Here is a 23,767-nt window from a genome sequence, read left to right on the forward strand (position 1 = left end):
TTTCCGTGTCCGGCAACGATCGCAACCCTCAGTGTCGCCCCCGTACTGGACCGGGGACCGGCAACGGGATCGCAACCCTCGGTGTTGCTCCCGCGCCTCGCTCAGCCAGTGAGCGGGAACTGGTCTGTATGTGGGATCCGAACCCTCGGGCGGGAGCGCCGCCGTGCTTCCCAAGTGGCGCACTTATCCAGTGCGCCACCGGGCCGGCCCTTCACTAACGGTTTTTAAGAACTAGATTTCTCATTCAAAAGGATGAACAGTTATGAACTTCTTGGTTCATGTACTTAATAAATCTCTATATAAATATAAATGCATATAAAGATGCATATAAAGATACATATCTATATATTATATATGATTACATATACATACATGATTATATCTATATATCATATGAGGGTTCTTCAAAAAGTTCATGGAAAATGCATATTATGAAATTGTTTAAGAATTGTTTAAGCTATAGAAACCTTCTATGTTATTCTCCTGTGCAGCCAACAGACACCTCAGAGAAGAAACAACATCCTTTCAGATAGGCAGAGCTGTCCCTTAATGTATCATAGGGAAGGCCCAGAAAAACTTCTAGAAAATATTAAGAAACTTACCCTCCCCCGCTTTTAGACCTCGTCAGTGAAAACAACAATTATGATTCCATAAATAAGCTGCATAGATCATTAACATAAATGATGTGATAAGCGTGATCATTTCAAGTTTCTAGAGTTACCTCTACAATAGATAGAACTCGATGAGTAGAAACTATTAACAATATTATTATTTTAAAATAAAGAAGCCATTGTACATGCTGGGTCATCTGCAGCATACAGATGTTGGACTGGTATTCCTCCCTTCAACCAGCTGTATCTACATACAAATAACTGCTATTCAAGTGAGTCTGACACCAGTTATACTTGTGTGTATGCTTATATACATAGACATTTATATACACATGCATTTGTCTTAGATAATGAATTTATTTATAGATACACACACAAACTTGTTTCTGTGTGTATGAACACATGATGACATTTCATTTCTCTAGAATAATGTTTGGATTAGTACAATTTTCTAGATAACTGAAGGTTAATTAAGTTGCAAAACTTTAAAATTTGAACCATTTTGATAGTGAAAGTATCCACATTTTACAAAGTGCTAAGTGCTATAAGATGTTAGTAATTGTTAATATAAGAAATCCCAGAGCTTCCTACAAACACCTACTCGCTCAGAGATGGGGATATCTGCTGCTTCTGAAAACAATGCCTTTGGGGACAGAGCAAAAGTCTGGGGCAACCCCAGGGATATGTCACTAAAATGCTGTGTGACCTTTGATAAATCACTCAACCTCTCCTACCCTTAATTTCCTCATATTTTTATGGGAGGAATTTGGAATGGATGCTATCTAAAATTTTTTCTTTTTCACTGTGGCTCTGGGCTTTGAAAATATTCAGATTAATGTTAGCAGTTTTTGGTAAAGAATGTATTCTAAATCATTGCTTAAAGAAAAAAAGTCCTGTTAGAAATACAAATGGCAAAATGGACATCCTAAATATAAAAAAGTTATTTCTGGCAGAAGGAGATACCAGATTCCAGTGAGCGCCCTGACCCAAAATTCCCAGTGTCCCCAGAGTGTTCTGACATTTGTAATCACCCATGACCTGCTGTTTCCTTTTTGCTTAATATGATATTAATCATTTTCAAAATGAATTTTTTGGGGGGCAAATAATGTTAGAGACCCCTAGAAGTAACCATCAAATGATAATAAACTGAAAATACTTTCAGAACATGTATTTTTTTTCCTATGGCTAATTTTTTTTGAAAGCCTTTTTCTGTGATTTCGACATTTATGATTAACAGTTTAACAACAGACAGACCTTTTTGTAGCACTTTAAAAAATAATACAAATAAAGCTACACAAGAAATGGAATAAAAAATTTTGCATCCTACCTGCTAGATGTAGCTTAAAAAAAAAAAAGTAATGAAAGAGAATATAATGCCACCCTAAACAATGTCCATATTTAGTTCAGTTGGTTTAAAATTTTAATTGGGAAGATTAGCTCAGACTATTAGGCTTATAATTAGAGATGGTCTCATAGAGAATGAAAAAGTATTCTAGATCCAGAGCATTGCTTACTACAACCCAGGCATGCATTTATAATGAACCACTTGCTGAGTGCCTCTGGGGAGAGAATTATGCTTACTGCTACATTTAAAGTAATGAGGAAAAATATAAGTAAAATACAGTGTCTTCTTGAATATTAAATGACAAAAAAGTTAAAGTAATTTTAATAAGCATATTTTATTCTTTTCCAGATATGGATGTGAATTCTATTAATGCCAAAAAAAAAAAAAAAAAAAAAAAAATCGGCTGATTTTCGTAGGGGAAGTTAGAATTTCAGATTTTCACAAGACAATAAAAGGTGGCCTAGAAAGGCCAAATCCCACATGTGAATACACATCTAAGTCAATCATAGAGCATTTATGGAGTGTTCACCTGAGTGCTCTTCCCTACTCCTATAACCACCTGTATCATACTTTCCTAGTTTAGAAAGGGAACTGGGGGCTTTTTAACTTAGAGCTGTCAGGGGACAAGAACTTTTTACCCATCTGTCATGGAAAGAATTCAATAAGAATACTCCAGGATAATAGTCACTAACATTTGTTGAGTACACGTATGTTCTAGGCACCAAATTCTCATGCCTTATCTGCCCTTTGAAGAAAGTTCTTTTGTTATCCCCATTTTATAGATGAGGAAACAGGTTTAGAGAGGGTTGGTTGCTTGCCCAAGGTCAAGCTGAGACTACAGTTCATAACTCTTACATTACAGTCTACACTGGAAATAAAGAGAAGGGGCAGGCAAGGGTGGAAATATCAACAGTTCGTGGCATTCTTTTTTTCCTTTTTGTCTTTTTTACTGACCGGTAACGGGATTGCAACCCTCGGTGTCGTGCCCGTACCGGGGACCGGCAACGGGATCGCAACCCTCGGTGTTGCACCCGCGCCGCGCTCAGCCAGTGAGCGGGAACCAGTCTCCACATGGGATCCGAACCCTCGGTGGGAGCGCCGCCATGCTCCCAAGCGGCACACTCTCCAGTGTGCCACCGGGCCGGCCCCGTGGCATTCTTAATATATTGGCTAAAAGAATTTTGACACAGACCTTTGGTTGCTTGGTTCTATAGTCTCTGTCTTTTGAGCTGGGCTGAATCTATACGTGCCTGTTAGTCTCAGCTACAGTTCTACGTGGTGAGTGATCTAGTCTTTCCAGGCGGCTGAAACAGGTGACCGCCTCCAGGAGAGACTATTAAACAACCATATATACATGTGCGTTCCCATTCACTGCCAAGTTTTTGTTTTGGTCACCTCGACTGCACATTTTAATCTGGAGACGATTACGCTCCATTCTGGGAAGGGATCAAGGGGATTAGCATTCGGGAGGTCAGCTCTGACAGTGTCCCTTTCTGCCTGGATTCCTGACCTTGATCAACTTCTCCCTGCTCAGTTATAGCAGGCCCTCTGCTGCACGATCAGCGGGCATTTAAGTGAGCTGGAAAAGTAAGGGGAGCAAGCCTCCGAGCTCTTTACCTCTGGAGATTACTGAAGTGGGTAACATGCCAATTGGATGAGGTTTTATTAATCAGTGACTACCCCACATTCTTCTTGGAAGTAAAAGGGAAAGAATGGCATCACCACCAACAACAGCAAAATGAGACTAGTGGCAGCTACCATTTATTTAATGCTTGCGAGGTGCTTTGCAAGTATTGACTCTTACACCTTACAAGCACACTATGGGTTATTATTGTGTTTTCCAGATGGCGGCACTGGAGCTCAGAAAGGTTAAGTCACTTGCCCAAGGCCACACAACTTGAAAGTGAAGGGGTTGTGAGTTGAGCCCCACAGCCCCTTAACTGTGAGGCTTCCACTATGCTGCAGTAGTCTCAGTAACAACGCTCCAAAATGCCTTTGGCCGTACAGGAGAGACTTTGATTAGTGAACCTCCTGATTTATAAAGGCTGTTAGACACCAGCAGAGGTCATCGGGATAATTCTAATGTCTTTTCCCCAAACAGCAGACAGCCTTTGCTGGGGGTTGGTTTAGGAGCAGCTACAGTTTGTTCTGGAAGCAGGAGGGTGGCCTAGTGACCTTCTCAGCCCCAGCCATGCCAGGCTTGTGATTCTAGGATTCTGTTTCCCTACTTGGGGATGCAAATCCAGGCTCCTGGGTCACCACGGGGGTGCTTAGATTTCTTGTGGGAGTGCCCCTTTTGAAAAGAGAGCTATTGTTTTCTGTATTTCTTTTAAAAGTTTGGAGAGATGCTGAGATAAGCAAAACAAGCCTCTTAGGACAATAAACTTGACGGGGTGTCCCCATGTTTTCTGAAAAAAAGATGTTAAAAAATACTTGCAAAACTCAACAAAAATGCTTGCTCACTCCTAAAGTTAGTAGTGCTTCAATAGAATTCTTTTTTTCTTTTCCAACAGAGTTTGTAAGAAGATAAAGACATAGGGTCTCTGAGATACTGCTTGCTCTGCTGTAAGGACATCCTTTCTTTGGAGATAGGCCTAGCGGCTGACAGGTGACCCAGCTGCTTGCACTAGACCTAAGTACTTCGAGAAGCATGTTCACAGGAGTAACCACTGGCTCCATTACTGTTTCCTCACATTAAGCAACCTGAATGTCCCCTCACTATGGTGGAGAGGTCTGGGTAGAGTCTTGGGGAGTGTTGTAGCTCAAGGGAACCTCCAAGATGTTCTAGTGCATCCCTCATTTGGCAAATGAAGATACTGAGGCACCAGGATGTGGCTTCTTAAGGTTCCCTGTCAGGTTAGCAGCAGCGCCGAGCCCAGGACTTAAGTGACTGAGGAACTCTTTTAAGTTTCCTGAGCTTCTGGAAGACAGTCTGTCCCTCTTGTACTTGATTTGGATAGTACCTTGCAAGGTGACATTTGCTAAAAGGTACAGCTGATGTCTTCGTTGGCAAGGGGAGATGTGGGGATGAAAGGATGGGCTGTGTGGGAAGCACTTGCGTGCGCACACACACACAAGTGACTGATAAACAGCAGCTCCTCATAGCTGCCAAATTGAGGAAAGGGTGACCTAACCCTCAAGCACTGCCCAGGGAACTGTTTCATGGAGGCGGCTGAAGAATTGATGTCATCTGGGGCATTAAGCCCTTTCTATAAATACACACGCACCCACTCATTCATAAAGATGCCTCTGGGCTTTTAGTAAGGCACATACCTCACTGTTGGTGCTTTCCACAAACGACCCCCCGAACATGGCAGCCATCCACTCGCAGCTACAGATCAGCAGTGGCTTGTGGGCACTGATGGCTCCATCATCCAATTTAAATGTCACATCTGCCAAAGGACAGAGAAAACAACCGTGAGCCTGCTTCCCTGAGAGCTGTCGCCAAGGCTCCGCTCCACCCGCGCCTGTCCCTCTGCATCTCTCTCGCCCTCTCTTCCATATCTTTACTTACTGATTTCATGTCAGCCCCACCTCTGGCACACCCAATTCCTGCATTAAGCAGCAAGCCTTTAAAGTTCCACGTGTGGTCACAACACCAATTCTCTGAACAAGAAAGTAATACAAAAGAGAGGAACATTTTTCCTCCTCCTTATTATGAAAAATTTCAAACATATAGAATGGTGGAAAGAATAGTACAACGATCACTCACTTATCCATTGTTAACATTTTGCCATGTTTGCTTTAACTGTATGTGTATTTTTATATATTTTTATTTGTGTGCAGACTTTTTTTTAACAGATAGCAGATACTTCACTCCTAACTACTTTATCACACATATTCTAAAAATAAGAACATTCTCCTCAATGGCCATACCACAATCACACCTAAGAAAATTAAAAATAATTCCCTAATATCATCCACTATCTAGTTCATATTTAAATTTCTCTAATTATCCCTAAATTGTGTTTCATAGCCTTAAAAAAAAACCAAACAAAACCCCCCCCCAGAATCCAATCAAGGCTCCCACCCTGTATTTGGTTATGTCTCTGCAGTAAGGTGAGGGTGATTTGATCAATTTCACCTAAGGTCCATTGTTTTAATTTACTGTAGGTTTGTAACAGATTCTTTTCATTAACTTTCAAGACTGCTACTGCACCACGATGGCCAGTGATTGGAGTAAATATTTATTACTCATAAACTTTAAAATTAATAAACAGACTCAGTAACCGCTTATTGTATAGCACGCACCACAGCAGAGATTATGAAAGATAAAGACAGAAATAGAGGTACCCATATAAGTAGAAGTCAGAAAGTTAACTTTTCACAACAAAAGCCACACCCAAACACACCCAGCAATTTCAGAACAAACACAGTACAGGCACATGGGACAATGTGAGCCTGTGACCCACGTAGGACACGTGGGTCAGCACCATAGACACAGGCCACCAGTGTGCTCAAGCACTTACGGGAGGGCGCTGAGGGCAGCATGGGGCATAATTCTCAAAGACGAAGGAGGGGCAAGAACACTACGGAGGAGCAGGGCCAAAGAGTGTGGGGACAGAAACAGAGAGCAGATGAAAACAGATGAGACGGGCCTTCGGGAATGCAGAGGGCCACCAAGATTGCCTCAAGGACTTCCGTGGCCTCATGATCTGAGGTCACTGATTTTTGTAAAGGGTAAGTGCTGAAGGGTCAGTGGAGAATAGAAGTGGCAGAGAATGGGTCCTCAGGGGAAATCATAAGCATCGAGTTGGCTGGAGACAGGCTTAGGGGTACCTGATCTACCCTGAGGGGCCGCGTGGTGCCATGTTGGTTCAAGTCCTGGCTCTACCATTATTATCTGTGTGATCAGGGGCAAGTTACCTAACCTCACTGTCCCTCGGCTTCCCCATCTACAAAACTGAGAGAATAGTAAGTCTGAATGAGAAATATGTTAATACCTGTAGCATAGAAAAGTACATGGAAAAAAATAAGCACTTACAAATGTTAGCAACGGTTATCCTTTCCCTGCTTGTGTTCGGCTAACGTTTGGTAAAACACAACCAGAGGTACTGATGGCTCTGCCACAACCCCACTCACCTGAGAACGTCCCCTTGCTGAGACACTCTTTTATCCGATTGGCCTTCCTGACGTGAAAGGCTTTCGTAATCTCCTGGTTCATGAAGGCTTCCTTGTTCATGATGTTTTCTACCATCATCCTCAAATCAAACATCTCCAGGACCTCTGCGATCTGAGCCAGGCCCACCAGATCCTTTTCCTTCTCATCCAGTTGCCCCGTATAAAGAAACTGGAGCAGGGTCCGGAAAGGGCCTGGCTGGACCGACGAGTCCATCCTGACCACAGTCATGGGGCCCACGCGTTTTGAGATGGGATTGACTTGCATTTCCTTGTGCATGCCAACAAACCCCTTGCTCCAGCCTGACAAAGTCTGCGTCTCGGGAATCGAGCCCTCGGCTTCCATGCCCACAGTCCCCAACAGGTTCTTGCTTGAGGACTTCCACTGATCGGCCTGCGGTGTCCTTGGAGGGCCTTCTTCCCTTTCCTCCTCTGGGTCAAGACTCAGTGTCCGCCCCTGGAAATCCCTGCTCTGCTTCTCTTTCTCACAAGCTCCTTCCCCCCAGTTTGGGGATTCTTCACATTCCATTAAAAAAAGATCATAAAATTTGGAAGAAGAGGTAGCGAGGTAAATTCGATGTGCAAAGATGCGCTCCTGGTCCTGAAGGACAAACAGGACGTCGGCACACAGAGGATTGTTCAGTAAACAGGCAGCTTCATTTGTCCCCGTGTTAGGGCACTCTGGAATTTTGATGACCGGCGGAGGGGCTTTTGGAGGTAGGAAGGGTGCCTGAAGCAAAGGTTTCTGGACCTTCTTTAAGTGGGATTTCCAGAACTGCAGGTGCCGGCGGGAAATCAGCGCTGCTCGGATCGCGTTGTCAAACACGTCCTTGATTCCAAACTGGTCAAATACACTTGTTTCATAGTATGGTATGCCAAGCTCCTTTGCAACCTCTCGGCCTTTTTCTGGGGGCAAAATATCCCCCCTCTTTATGGGTCTGAAATAGAATATTTTAAAAATTATAATCAGCCTTATTTTAGGAAAAAAAAAATAGTAACCAGGGCCCATGTAAGCATCCAGTTGAATTAAACATTTAAAATCTCATTAGGGTTTTTACTAAAGCTCTTGAAAAATCTACACCACTTTTGAGTTTTTCAAATAGAAAGGAGTTATGACTGCAGAAAAAAAGGCTTTCAGTAGTAACCACAGTACGAGAAGTATCAGCCTTTTACTAGATATTTGATCTTGGTCAAGTTACTCAACCTCTTTAAACCTTGGTTTTCCCATCTGTATAATAATAATAAGTAATAATAATAATAAGTACCTATATCTTAAAGGACCATCGAAAAGTTTAAATGAGATAAGCTTAGCATGGTGCTTGGTCCCCAGTAAATGCCTGATAAATTTAGCTATTATCATCATTACTACCATCATCTTCATCACTACCACCTTATGCTTAAATTTTGCTTTATAACTTTAAAATGCATCCATAGGCATATTCATTCGAGCCTCACAATAATCCTATGAGGTGTTATTTTCATTCTATATTCTGAGAAAACAGGCAGACAGTTTATAGGGTTTACTTAAGGTCACATTTGCAAGTTGCTGAGAGACCTCTGCTAAACAGTTAAGAGTTTAGACTGTCCCACTGCTAGTTAAATAATCAACATCCAGCGGCTCACTAAGTTTCCTTTACTGGATTTGTGAGTCCTCTTTCATGTCTTTCTCTCTTTTCCACCATTCCCTTCATCACACCCTCATCATCTTTTGCTCTTAACTGGTCTTTCTTTACACTCTCCACATTTTAGCCACGGTCTTCATTGCTGCAAGAAAAGTGCTTACATAATACAAGCATGACTTGGTGGCAATTCTGTCTTAATTTCCTCTGATTCCACAAGGCCCATAGAATAAAGTCCACACCTTTTAGGCTGGCACACGAGGCCCCTTTATGATCTAATCAAACCCAGGGAGGACAAGACTTTAGAAGCAGTATAAGCAGTATAGTGCTGTGGTTATGGCATAACCACGTGAACGGAACAGATGGGTTCCAGAACATGGGCAAGATGTGACTTATTGTTACATTCTTCACAAACACACTTGATTCTAAAACGTACTCTTAGGAATTGATCCTCTTAAAAAATAAATATTTGGCCTTCAACACCAAAGGTAATGTGTATGACAGGCACTGGTCTTAGGAGAAAAAAGGTGACACTGGGCAGAATTTGGATTTGAAGACCTGGATGGAGAAACTGTAGGGTGTTGGCAAAGGTGAAAGGGAAGTGTGGGGAAGAAGTTTTAACTTCAAATTTTGCTCCGGCAGGCACTGTGTTCCTTGTTCCTAGGACTGACTGGGTATTTACTAACTGAAACTCTTCAAGGCTTAGGTCAGATACCACCTCCTGCATGAAATCTTCTCAGAACTGCTCTAAAGAAGGGACTGTCCCCACCACTGTCCACTGTAGCTCTGTGACCCACCTCCAGTTCTCCGTGCATCCATGGTTGTGAGTCCTGATTATCCTAACCTATTCCTTTACATGAAAAGTTCCTGAGGCCAGGGGCAGTCTCTCATTCACTGCAAGTCTCCATTCCTTCTATGTGGCTCCTAATAGTCAGTTCCTAGTCCATGCATTTAAGAATTGAAGGTTTGTGAGTTTAAAAAGTTTGTGTCCATATAAAATCTTATCAGTAAGCCTATCAGGCAAACATCAAAGGAAGGTATTAATACCAAAAATTTTTTAAAAGCTATGCTCTCCAGCAAAAAATGTAAACATGGAAAACATACACAATTGTTTTTTATCACGGGAATTTGAGGGAGCACAGTGTTTTAGAAATTCTTATTTCCCCCCAAAATTGATAACCACATTTTACATAATCACTAGAGACATTTAAAAAGCAGTGCTTTTTTTTCAATTATGGTCCAAATTATTTTTAAAAACTGGACATTCATCTTAGGAATAAAATACTCTCACAGGTTGGACTGAGGAATAGGAGGAGGATGAGAGACACACTTGCATATCTGTATTTGTATGAACCTAATGTTCCCCGGGGCCAAGAACTGTGGCTGATTACTCTGAGTGTCAATTAACTTAATTATAATAGTCATAATATCAAGAATGACATTATGATGGGTTGCTAACATTTTGTCTGATACTTTACAAATTTCAAAGCTCTTTTATACACACCATTTTGTAATTACAGAATTTACTTCAAATACTGGACAAGTGTTTTACAAAAGTGGGTTCCAACCTAAGAGAAGATAGTGTGTGCGAAGGGGTCAGGGCACATCCCCTCATGATTAAGGGGCTAACCAGAGCCTCTGAAGAACAGAACACTGAACTACAGAGACACCTGCTACCTCTAAATTTTATTTTGGCCAGCGCAGTCAACACTGAGTCCCTTGGTTTACCTTGCTAATGGGCGTCTGGCTCGATTAACAGCATCCAGATCGGCATAGCGGAGATCTAGCTGGCAGCCAACAACTACAGAGACACCTGCTACCTCTAAATTTTATTTTGGCCAGCGCAGTCAACACTGAGTCCCTTGGTTTACCTTGCTAACGGGCGTCTGGCTCGATTAACAGCATCCAGATCGGCATAGCGGAGATCTAGCTGGCAGCCAACAAGGATGACAGGCGTGCGAGGACAAAAGTGCTTGATTTCTTGATACCACATGGTTTTCACGTGATTGAGGGAGCTGGGATTAGCGATCGAAAAACAGAGGACCACAACATCAGACCTAAAAGGAAATCACAAAAGAAGCTTGTATTGAATTTTAACTTTCTGTTTTCCTTTTACCATTATGGTTCCTCCACTCCCCAACCCATCTAATGCCATATCATGTCACAATTAAAAAAAAAAAGATTAGATATTAAAATACATCTTGGAGTCATGCAAACAGCCTAAGCCCCCACATTCCGGCACCAACACTGCAGAATGCTTACGCATCGAAATGTTTCCAATGAAGTTATTTTACTGTAGGGATGGTTACCCAAACTTAACAGTCCTGGAACCACAACATGCTGAACTATTTCTGTTCATCACAAGAAATAGTTTCAAGATGAAAGAAAATAATAAAACTCCCTTTTGCCAGTTTAAACATAAAGGTGGTGATGACTCAACCCAATGAGATAAAGCAAATAGTTTAAACATTACTGAAAATGTCCCAAGTATTTGCTGTACAGAATCAGCAAATATACAGAGGGATTTCTGCCCTTCTTCCCACTTAAGCACACATGTAGAAAGCACAACCACTTATCTGTTTCCAAAATGAAAAATCCTGAATTTGCAGGAATTTTGACTCTTTACTAGGTATAAGGCAAGAAAATATTTATCATACAACTAGGCAAGAATTAGATGGATGGCTAATAAGATAAGAAAATACTGGAAGCAGATTTCTCAAGTGTTATATACAACATAGCAGGTACAGGGAGAAAAGAAAAATTGCTTTATAGTTATTTTTGACATAGAATCTTCTATTTTTACATAATAACTTACCATTACAGAAGCCAAAGAACTGTCTTGCAAAACAGTTGTTCAGTTATGGTATCTGATGGATAGCTGCTAAAGGTATCTTTAATAGGAATTATAAACCATTGTTCAAGGTTAAAATAGGCTGAATGATGAAGAATATATCCTCATTAAGGCAGAAGAATATAAAGCATAGGAAAAGTTATGCCCAAGGATTCAAGAAGATCTTGCGGCTAAATTCGGAAATAAACTCTTACAATTTTATTAGATGTTAATTTATTGCCTTTATTGTTTATGTAATGAGAAGAATCAAGTCAATGAATCAAAATATCTTCTTTTTAAATCATTAATGAGCTCTTCCTCCTACATATCAATGAAGACAAGCAAATATATATGCAGGCAGCCATAAAATTTCTAAAAATAATCATTTGCAATGCAGAAAACTGCAGGGTGCTTACATGAAAAGTAATTCAGAGGTTGAGTCTTTAAATTTATATCCAAGAAAAACTGCACCAGACCACAGTAAACAGAGGGAAAATCTTGAGATTAAAATATTTCCAAATTATAAAAGAGGATCTAGGACTCGAAGTAGATGAATGTATTAATCTGCATGTTTAGAATCTCCTCAAAAATAAAGATATCAAAGATTCTTGGGTCCTGGAATAATATGTATAAAAATATACATAAATATAAAAATGAAAGGGAAGCATGTTTTGTCTTTGGGACTCTGATTTAGTTAGTGGAATATTCTGAGCTCAGTATTACTTCTAATTAGCATAAATAACAGTATCCAGTAAAACCAAGAATGCTTTGAATTTTACCTTTTTTTACTTGGCTAAGTTTTTTTATTATTCATAATCCTATTTATATCGGGTATCTGATGAAGCTCTGCTATAATATTCATCCTGATCATAAAATAAAGCCACCATGAATTCTTGCTCAGTGAGAACGGTATGACAATATCTGCAGTTCAGTATCACAGAGAAAGAATTGAGGAAATATATGCAGTGCCAAAATGTGGAATAGTATGTGCATGTATAAAATTGTTCTAATTGGTGCCTACTACTTCCTTATTAAGGCACATGACTGTAAAGGAAATCATTCTCAGAGCTTAATTTATATGACAGACATGTAACTAAATGTCAACTCTGTTATCCAATTTTATGATACAGCAATGTGAGGTTTTAAAATCAGAGCTAGCTTGGTTGCCAAGGTTACCGTGATAATGCTCATGCCATTGAACACATACTAGTTACTATCTAGATGACCTGTAAACAAGTACAGACAGGACCTTGGGGGTTGGAAAAATGGAATCTTGTGATGATAGCAGCACAATGCCATCATGCAGTACAGGTCCGGAGGGCCTGGCTTCTAACTGTGTCGCATCAATATCTAAATGCATGAAATGCTGACAGAAAGCTGGAAAAATAATTCAATGTGCTGTAAATATTTCACCTCGAAATGATGACAGTTAAAGAAAAGAGATTGTACTGAGAGCAGAACTACCTCTGAAGCTAAAATAACTTACTGAGTCAAAATTCTATTTGTATCTTGGAATAAAATTTTTCTTTTTCCTTTTTTATTCATTTAGGTGGTATGAGAATCTGTCTCCATTATTGTACATTGGAAGCAGTAAAAAATAAGATCATATTTTAACTTGCTTAAATGTCTTTTATTTAACCTTTGTTGATCTAAGTACAAATGCAAGAGAACGCTAAATACAGATTATACAGAATTCTATTCTTGAGGCCTGCCACATGAATGTGGTAGTACCATAAGCCCGATTTTAACCAAAAGGCTCTGACAATCAATGGAGCAATAGAAAGATCCTGCTGTGATACATTCTTCCCTACCAACATTTTTTTCTGATCCTTAATTCTCAACACATCAGTATTTTCTGTGATATAAACACCTATACAATCAAGGAACTATTTTGAGAATGCCATTTATTCCCTCTAGATTCTGAGCCATTTTTCTATCTAGTCAAAGAAGGTACAAGACCTGCAGCTAAGAATATCTCCAGCTTTAGGCAGAATTCCAAGGAACTAGAGATATTAAATAACTTTTAATCAAAACATTCATTCCTGTGTGGAGACTGTTCAATGTCTGACATAAGCTTGCGTTTAAAAATGCCATTCCTATAAAAGATAAATAAAATAAAATGCAGGTTCTAGCATTTCTACTTCTATGGCTCTGTTACAGTTTTATACTTTGAAAACTGAGCTTAAAAATAATTGGGAGATGAGAGTATGACGAGGACATCCTCACATATTAGGCAGTAGGGTTATTTCAGCTGTAAAAAGAATCTGATAGGATTTGAGTCCTACAGCTATTTGGATAGAAAGCACAATAATTTGAAAATGCAGAGTCAAAACACAGGGTAGGCAAGTCTATAAACTCTAGAACCTGAATATTGAGAAGGGGTAGGAAGAAGTTTAAAATGATTATTTTATATATTTTTATTAAAACTTTTTTTACTAGGCTAAATGGCCTTATTGAAGGGAGCCAGAATTACAAAGGACTCAAGGGTACATGGTCTTAGTTGCTTGCCCACAGAATGTTTACTTTACAGGGAAAAATATGATTTCTTCTTCCCAAGGAGAAATATCAATACTTGCATAAAAGTTTCACTTGGTATTAACACATCAAAATAATGCCCATGAAGAAATGTTTTGATTAGTTAAGTAAAAAACCATCCAAAACAAACCAATGTGTTGAAACAATTGGGGGTCTCCAGTTTCACAGGGGAGTGGGAGGGAATCAGAGAGAAACCAAGTCATCCCAAAATACTTGAGTTGATAAAGCCAACCCCAGTAGTATCAATTTTTCTTCAGATATTAAACAAACAAAAAAGCATATTTTTAAGTTATCTTTCAAGGAGAACACTGGCCAGACATAGCATGTGAAAGACTGGCAAAGATATCTGGATAACAGAAGGCGTACATGCAAAGTTGGGATCAATCTTTGTTGGAGGATTAAAGAGAAAAAAACCTGAAAAAAGTGCATCTTACCCACATATCTTGGCCCAAGCTAGGCTTTGAATAGCAAATACCACACATGTTCTCCAAGCCTGCCTTTATAATGTCTACAGTAGTCAAATATAGCAAACTCAGTGGGAAAAGATCAGAGAAACAACCAGAAGCTAAGCTATTTCTCCAATCTGAAATTCTTCCTTTGAAGAAGTGGTTGAAAAACGGTATACAATCAGTATCAAACTTTTATCATTAGGAATCAATTTTCTAAGTTCTTTCTTATCACAACAGTGCTCTTTCTTCTAAGTTTGTCTTGCTTTTTCTACTCCCATCTACTTTGCCACTTCTGTCCCAGCTGAGGAGTGGTGAGTGGAACAGCCAAATGCCCTTCTCTGATGTGCCCAATTGTGGTTGGGTCTCTTGTCGGACTAACGCTTGGTGACCAAGAATAAGCTAACCATTATATTTGCCTGAGTTCTGCTTGGAAGTGTTCTATGGCGGGATCCCACCTCTTTATATGTCACCAGTGCCCATTTGTTTTCTTTAGATGAGACTCCCATAATGTGCCCAATTGTGGTTGGGTCTCTTATTGGACTAACGCTTGGTGACCAAGAATAAGCTAACCATTATATTTGCCTGAGTTCTGCTTGGAAGTGTTCTATGGTGGGATCCCACCTCTTTATATGTCACCAGTGCCCATTTGTTTTCTTTAGATGAGACTCCCATATCCTTTATATTGGTAGAGATTATTGGCACATTTTAATGGGCTTCTTTTCTTTGTCAATGTGCACAAGTCCCCCTCTGGCAAAGATTCAAGTAGGAGTCTCTGCCCTCCATCTTGGGGCTTCAAGCTTCCTTCTCCCTACTGATAACTGAGGTAGGCTCTATCCAGAAACATTTTCAAAACCGTTCATGTCGACAACACACCTTTCATGCATATAGTCTGACAGTGCTATGCAAACAGACAGCTCAAAACAGCACAACACAGCTGGGAGCATGGCAGAGAAAAGGAATGTGTAACATGTGGCTTTGGAAAGTTTTAGTAGGGGAGCAGCCCAGTGTGTATGAGATGCAGAGGGAGCTGTCAGGCTGTCAGTGACGGTGCACATAACCACCTGGAGATGAATGGCTATGTAAGCTCATACTCATGGAAGATGGAGAGGCCTGTAGGGGAGCACCTGGCGGGGGATCTGGGGAGAGCAGGGCACAACCATGCAGCGCCCTGGATGTGAGCAGAAAAATCAAGTCAATACCTTACCAATAGCAGTGAGGCTTCTTAAGTACAGACGTTATGTGGGGAAAACTGCCAAAACACCCTGAAATATATCCAGATTTGGGAGTGATTAGCATGCGCAACTATTTCTTCCAAGCTCGTAACTGCATGTTTAGTAAGAAGCAACATTTTAACCCAGTCTTCCCCCACCCTCCAAAAATGGGGCCAAAGCAATGCATGCTCATAAGTACAGGAAAGCCACATCAACGTCCCACCAGTGCCACCAAACCCTAAAATAGATAATACTTGAGTCTTCAAGATGGTTGATTCTACTATTATAGTACAAATATCACTGGGGGCAACTACCAGAGAAGGTTGTGGGTTATCATCCAATGGAAACAGGCTATTTTTCACTTGATATCCCATTTTCTGTACTTAGTAAACTATGCTCCCTTTAGTATATTCTTACACCTCATGCAATCAGAAGAAGTTGTTGAATGCATGTGAAAGTGGGTGAAGCACAATTAATTTATTAAAAGAAATAGCCTAAACAATATTATTTAGCTCCTGGCCAATGGACACAGGAAGTATTGACATAAAGAAGGCTTGTTTAACAAGAGAAGGTGAAACTGTGGTGATAAACTACTTCCTAACTCCACTTCTCCTTCTAACTGAGGACATTTCTTTGTACATTTTTAATGTTTTCTCCTGAGGGCAAGACTCGCTGTAGATGTAAGAACACCTCAGTGTCAGCTAGAATGCCAGATGGGAGGTCTCTAGGTTTAACTCCTCTGACTCTTCTGACACCAAACTCTATAAACCAGGGAGATCATTGGACCACAGTGAGAAAGGGACTTTACCCAGGCCTCTTAGTAATCCTCTTTGAATTGGTAAGGTACCAGGCCTTGTCATTTATCCAATATCAATAAGCAATCATCTACTCATTTCTTCCAGAAACAGCAATTGATAACCCACTGTGTACCAGGCACTCTGCTAGATGTTGGGGATACAGAAATTAGTAAAAGACACAAACTGCCTGAATGCAGTGCCTTAGACTGCTCGGCCATCCTGACACACAGTGAAAGACACAAACTGCTGTTGTCATGCTTACCCTTGTCATGCTTACATTCTAGTGGAGGACAGAGACAACAGAGAAGAAAAATATGTAAAATTGGTAGTATGCTAGGTAGTGATGAGTGCTAAACAGAAAATAAAGCAGTGAAAGAGGACAGAAATACTAGGGAACAGAAGTCACTCTTGAAAATGAGGTGGCCAGGAGGCCCTCACTGAGAAGGTGCCATTTCAGCAAAGACATGAAGGAAGGGAGGGAGGGAGCTAATATGCTGTTATCTGGGGGAAAAATACAGCTGAGGAGGAAAGAGCTAGAGCAAAGGCCCTGAGGGAAGGGGCCATGCTGCTGCAGCACAACGGTGAGGGGGATGGTAGCAGAGGCTGAGCTCAGAGGGCCGGTGCGGGGCCAAGGTAGGGACGGCCTCCCAGGCGTGTGGCTTGTACTCTGAGTGAGCTGGCAGAATACTAGAAGTTTTTGAGAAGAATGATGTGATATAATTTATGCTTTAACAGGAACACTCTATTGCCATAATGAGAACTGACTCAGTTTGCAGGCAGAGGGGTCTGAGGGGTCAGGGAGGGAAAGGCTGAAAGAAGCAGGGGACCAGTTAAGAGTTAATAGCCCCAAGAGAGGTCATGGTGGCTTTGCGTGGCCTGCAGAGAGGTAAAGCATAGGCGGTAAGCGGCCGCCTTCTGTATGTATGCCGAAAGTACAGCCAACAGGGTTTGCTGAGGGACCGAATGTGGGACATGACCAAGAGAAGTCAGAACAATGTGAAGTTTTTGGTCTGAGCAATTTTTCTTTGCTGTGCCCGGAACTGACACTTTTAATTCAGCGTTTTTAACACTGACTTGTACTTATTTACGTTGCTGTCTTCCTTGCTACACTATGAGTTCATGTTCAGGGATTTTGTCCTGTTCCTACTTATTTCTCTCTCATTGGGCACAACACACTGTTTGTATCAAAAGATGCCCTAAATTAATGCCTATTAAATAAAAAGGTTCTTACAGGTAATGGAAGGTAAAAACTGCACATATAAATACTCATATGTCTGCACATTCAGAGTCTAAAAGAAAAGATTTAGGTTTAAAATAAAACAGTTGGAATTTTAATAAATAATGAAAATAGAATATGAAGGGGAGGGGGATGGTAGCAGAGGCTGAGCTCAGAGGGCCGGTGCGGGGCCAAGGTAGGGACGGCCTCCCAGGCGTGTGGCTTGTACTCTGAGTGAGCTGGCAGAATACTAGAAGTTTTTGAGAAGAATGATGTGATATAATTTATGCTTTAACAGGAACACTCTATTGCCATAATGAGAACTGACTCAGTTTGCAGGCAGAGGGGTCTGAGGGGTCAGGGAGGGAAAGGCTGAAAGAAGCAGGGGACCAGTTAAGAGTTAATAGCCCCAAGAGAGGTCATGGTGGCTTTGCGCGGCCTGCAGAGAGGTAAAGCATAGGCGGTAAGCGGCCGCCTTCTGTATGTATGCCGAAAGTACAGCCAACGGGGTTTGCTGAGGGACCGAATGTGGGACATGACCAAGAGAAGTCAGAACAATGTGAAGTTTTTGGTCTGAGCAATTTTTCTTTGCTGTGCCCGGAACTGACACTTTTAATTCAGCGTTTTTAACACTGACTTGTACTTATTTACGTTGCTGTCTTCCTTGCTACACTATGAGTTCATGTTCAGGGATTTTGTCCTGTTCCTACTTATTTCTCTCTCATTGGGCACAACACACTGTTTGTATCAAAAGATGCCCTAAATTAATGCCTATTAAATAAAAAGGTTCTTACAGGTAATGGAAGGTAAAAACTGCACATATAAATACTCATATGTCTGCACATTCAGAGTCTAAAAGAAAAGATTTAGGTTTAAAATAAAACAGTTGGAATTTTAATAAATAATGAAAATAGAATATGAATCATTACATTTCTTTAGATTATTGCAGAAGACTGCCATATATCTGTGTTATATATTATAGCTTAACCAGTAAATATTTTAAAAATTATTTTAATTTATCTAAAAAAATCTATTTATTCCATCTAATTGGATACTTTCATAACACCAGAATACATAGGATTAAAGACCTCTTTAGGCATTAGATTATCTCCAGAAGCAAAGGAAATGTAAAGAAATGGCAGATTAGTTTAAGATAAATTCGAGGTAAGTGACAACAGAATTAAGCCTTCAGGAAGCCCTCTATTTCACAGACCATCTTGCTTTTAAAAAAAAACATGCAAAACAAACAAAAATAACCGAAAAATAGCAAAGGTGATAAATTTAAAAGAATTTGCTGTTTATCTTTCTGTAATTCAGAACATAGGGGAGAATGAACTGGTGGGATAATTTTTTTCTTTTTTTTTTTTTTCCTTTTTTCTTTTTTTTCGTGTCCGGCAATGGGATCGCAACCCTCGGCGTCGCGCCCGCGCCTCGCTCAGCCAGTGAGCGGGAACCGGTCTATATGTGGGATCCGAACCCTCGGCAGGAGCGCTACCGCACTCCCAAGCGGCGCACTGTAGCAGTGCGCCACCGGGCTGGCCCAGGGATAATTTTGTATAATCTAATCATGGCCAATATTAAAAGTTACTGGTAGGATTGCTATTAAGATTTACTAAGATATCCCTTTCACTCATTCAGCTAACATTTACTTAGCTCCTACTATGCAGCAGGACCAGGCACTGGAGATATATGTAGCAGAAAGACAAAATCTCTGTCCTAAAGATACTAAGAATAGGGTAAGGGGAACAGGAAAAATTAAGGAGACAATGTTTACACAAAGTAGTCACTGCTATGCTAGAGATTTGCAAAGGTGTTCTATGGGAATATAAAGGAGAAACGCTTCACCTGGATTCTGAAGGTGACAGGGAGGGTGGGAAGTGTGCAGAGAGGACTTCTGGGAGTATGTGACACTTGTTCTAATTCTTGTAGTGATTAGCTAGCTTAAGAATAGGCGGTGGGCGGCATAATTTCTATGTGGACATAATGCGTGTTTGTGGGCCCACATGCTACTGGATAACATGGGATTATAAGTGTATTGTTATGTCTGGAGCAAGAGATGAGCTGGAAAGGCAGCCTGGCCCTCAGTCCAGAGAAACACACAACAGTGGAGTCTGACACCCGTGGTGTAGCTCTCAGCCCAAGTGAGAGGACACACCCCACCACTCAACTCTGTGTCCAATTCCTAGTCAGGGTGACTGGGTACAAAATAGAGGTCATTCGCACACTCCCAGAGGTGACCACCACATTCTCCAGTTCCAGAATGAACCAGCCATGAAAGACAAAATTGTTACTATTAGATGGAGAAATGGAAAATTTTCCCAGAACTTGGTGTTCTCTATTCGGCTATCACAGGATACCTGATGGAATGTATCTTCCTAGAAAAAGATACGAACCTAACCACAGCCAAAGAAACAGGACACTTGGTCAGACTATGATCCACCGAGCTGAAGGCTCTATTTCTGGGAAAAGGGAACTGACCTGATTTTGTGTGATAATATGATAGTGTACCATCGTTAGCTTTGAGATTATATAAATATCCCATTTCTCCTGTTCAGCTATTAAGGATCTGGTTCCATTTCTTTCTAAGTGATTTATGTTTTCAATCACACTAACATAAAATTCTATAAACAGAACACAGTCTAATAGGCAAACTGTTCCTTACCTATCATAGACTTTTTTTCCATAAAGACATTTCTCTTCTTAAAAAAATTTATTGAGATACAATTGAAGTGCACAAAACTTTGCATATTTAATGTATTCAATTTGATTAGTTTTGATGTCTGTATACCCCTGATACCATAACTGCAATCAAGGTAACAAACACTTCCATCACCCCCAAAGCTCCCTGGTATCCCTTTGTAATCCATCTTTCCTCTTCATCCTGTTCTCTAGGCAACCAGTGATCTACGTTCTGTCAGTATAGATTAGATTGAAGTTTTACAGAGATGGAATCACACAGTATGTGCTCTTTTTTGCCTAGTATCTCATTTGAATGCCCTCTCTCCAGTCTTCAAGGATTCCTCCCTTTTGGCTGAGGTCTGCTAAACAGCATCATGAAAATTCCATGACAGTGTTAACCAGAGTGTGGCCTGAGGACCACCTGCTTTGTAATCATCCAGACAATGGCTAAAAAGAGCTGATTCGCCTCACCCCAGAGCTCTTACTCCTCAGAGTAACCACTGCGCTTAGGGAACAACTATTACTGTCCCTTGGTCCAAATAGCTGCTCTTCTTATGTCTTTCCCCTGAAATCATCATTAGAATGTTACTTCTGGCCCAGTGTTTAGAATGTGCAATGCATGATAAGAGCTAACTCAAAAGACTCGATCTAGATGAACTCACTGTTTCTTACTTTTTCTGTTGTGAGACACAAATACCAGTCACCCACAGTCTTGAATTTTTTAAAGGGTCTCAACTAAGCATTCCAAATGGGGTGTGTTCATGCCATATCTGATTACATGTGCCTTCAGTGTGAAACTAGACCCATTTTATCTAAATAGACACTCAGAAACTATAGCTCTGATTAATGTTATCATTTAAAACACATATTGAGCTTATAGCAGATAACAGCACTTGAGAAAAGTCAGTGTGTAAGAATAAACTATATAATAAATGGGTTCCAACTGGACTGAAAATATGCCCAGAAACTGCTGGGGATAAGGGCAAGTGCAGTGGTTCTGAATGTTTTAGTTAAATGTTCTGGGGAAAAACTTGCCAGATTAATTACCCATGATTATCATTCACTCTCAAGAAGTTTGCTTGGATGCATCATTTTTACTGAAAGTGAAAGGACTCATGTTTAGCTACTTACAGATGTATATAAAGAATTAAGTTATTTGCTGTGGATTAAAGAACTTAAAGAGAAGCACCAGAATATTAGAGCTGGTGATAGATGGTGAATGCTTGTCTTCAGTGCCCACCGAGGACAGTGTCAGATTTAGTCTGTACTGGGGCAGGGTGGGGGGATTTAATATAAGTCTGTCCTTAATCATCATCATCATCATCATCATCATCAGCTCCAACAGCATGGCAGAGTGGGAAGATACAGGCTTTGGAGTCAGACAGCCCTAAGAGGACAGTTCAGCTCCACCCTGTCCTAGCTGTGTGATCTTGGGCCCCTTTCTGAGCCTGTTTCCTCAACTGTGAAACGAGCCTCCTTTGCAGGGTCGCCCACAAGAATGAAGCAGGAAGGACACATAGAGCAGCTGCTCAGGCCTGGCTCATGGGGAGCCTGGACTGTAGTTGTTATCACCACTTCAGCACCACAGGTCTTATTAAACATCTGAAGGTCATCTGGCCCTGAGACAGATCAGTGAAGGAGATCTTCAAGGAAAGGAAACAATGAACTAGGTAATTATTTATGTGTGTGTGACTAGAGGAGTGGGCTTGAGAGGCCCAGGTATCCTGGTAAAGACAGAGCCCATCCTTATGTGTCTGCATTTCAGTGCTGGGCACCCTGTGCATGCTTCATTTTTATAAGAGTTCCAGAAAAAACTCTTGAGTTGAGTGATATCTGCTTAAAAAGAGGCTCTTTCCTTGCCAGAAAAAGAGCAGCTGATCACAGTCCCGGTTACTATGTACAGTTTTGTTCTTGACATTTTAAAAGATCCAGAAAAGAGCTTCAAAAGTTCATCCAAAAGTGGATAGAAGGTAGGTGGTGGGAAGAAAGGCTTTGAGCGAGCTAGAGTCATTCACTCCAGAGCAGAGAGTCAGACAGATCTCAAATGCTTGAAGTGTTACAAGCACGCTGGTACAGCTCTCTTCCTTTCCTCTTCATCCGATAGAAGGACTCACGTAAATACTTTTTCTTAGATGGATGGATGATTTCCTTTCTTGAAGGAAAGGGGCCAACTAGATGAACTTTTGAGATCTTTTCTAGTTCTAAGCCTTTGCACGAACATCAAATACAAACCCAGCTCACCACCGTGTGGCAGCTTCCAACTGCTTTCCATGTAAAATGAGGCTGAGTCAGCCTGGTGCAGGGCACAGGGTGGGAAGCAGGAGTCAGGCGGTGCTGGATTTGAATTTGCCTCTGAGACTCACTGGTGGGCCAGTCATGGTAGTAAAAGAACTCAATACTTTCCAAATTGTAGCATGGAGATCATCTCTGCCTCCCAGGGTTCCTGAAAGGACTAACTAAACTAATGTTGGCATAGCACCTAATACATTGACTGGCACATAGTAGGCCTTTGATAAATCGGAGCTATTATTCTAGTTGGCTAAAAAAAACCATTGAAAACAGTTGCCTTTAACTCATGAAGAGAGCAGTGACATTGTGGTTACAGGTATACCATGCTAGGAAAATTGCAAATTCAAGTTGGCAGTCCCCTTACCACTGAGACCCCCTTGACCCACAGAATGTACTATGCAAACTACAGCTTGCCCATGCTAAAGAATGTTTGAGGTGCAACTTATTAACTACCTTCATGCTAAGAAGCAGAGGGAACTGAAGGCAAGGTCAAAGACATCTTGGTATGAATCTGGTTTCTTTCACTGTCACCACAAGAATCAAATTAGTTATTTTTAAAAGGTTCCAAATACATTTCCAAGTATAGGGAATATATTCCACATGCCTCAGAATTTATGTCTGTGCACATCCCACTGACTTGTAATCCATACCAAGTATAGTAAAAATGTCAAAAAACAGGTTTGCAAACCAAACTGACTGTCAGAAACTGTAATTATGATTTTTCTCCTTCATGAATGATAGAAAGCTAAAAATGGAAGTCATTAAGAAATTTATCAGATCTCTTACAGCAATGAAATGTACTGGTCAGAACCCAATACTGAATAAAAGAATTCTTAGTGCTATCAGATTTTTCCACAAAACATAACTTTTGGGTGCTCCATCCATATGGTATTACATATTTAGCATGTACAGAAAGATGCTGGAATTCAAGACACAGTAGCTCTGGGCTTTGTTCTTTACCAGAGGTGGGGGCTGGGGAGAACTGGAAAAGGCAGAGTAAACTCAAGGTACAAAACACGTACACAAGGTGAGGCCCTGAGGAGAACATGGCCAGAAACCTGGAGTGTC

General features: G+C 40.8%; 1 protein-coding gene across 3 annotated transcripts in view; it reads right to left on the reverse strand.

Moving 5' to 3' along the window:
• Positions 1-23,767, reverse strand: part of RHOBTB1 (Rho-related BTB domain containing 1) — a 105,632-nt gene that overhangs the window by 10,017 nt on the left and 71,848 nt on the right. For all 3 annotated transcript variants that reach the window (XM_008566628.1, XM_008566629.1, XM_008566630.1), the window contains 3 exons: positions 10,565-10,750; positions 7,039-8,012; positions 5,230-5,348 (listed from right to left, as the gene is read on the reverse strand). In XM_008566628.1, the coding sequence (XP_008564850.1) occupies positions 5,230-5,348; positions 7,039-8,012; positions 10,565-10,750 (1,279 nt within the window). The remainder of the gene's footprint in view (positions 1-5,229; positions 5,349-7,038; positions 8,013-10,564; positions 10,751-23,767) is intronic.

The sequence above is a fragment of the Galeopterus variegatus genome, unplaced genomic scaffold, assembly GCF_000696425.1.
Source record: "Galeopterus variegatus unplaced genomic scaffold, G_variegatus-3.0.2 Scaffold257, whole genome shotgun sequence".
NCBI lineage: Eukaryota > Metazoa > Chordata > Mammalia > Dermoptera > Cynocephalidae > Galeopterus > Galeopterus variegatus.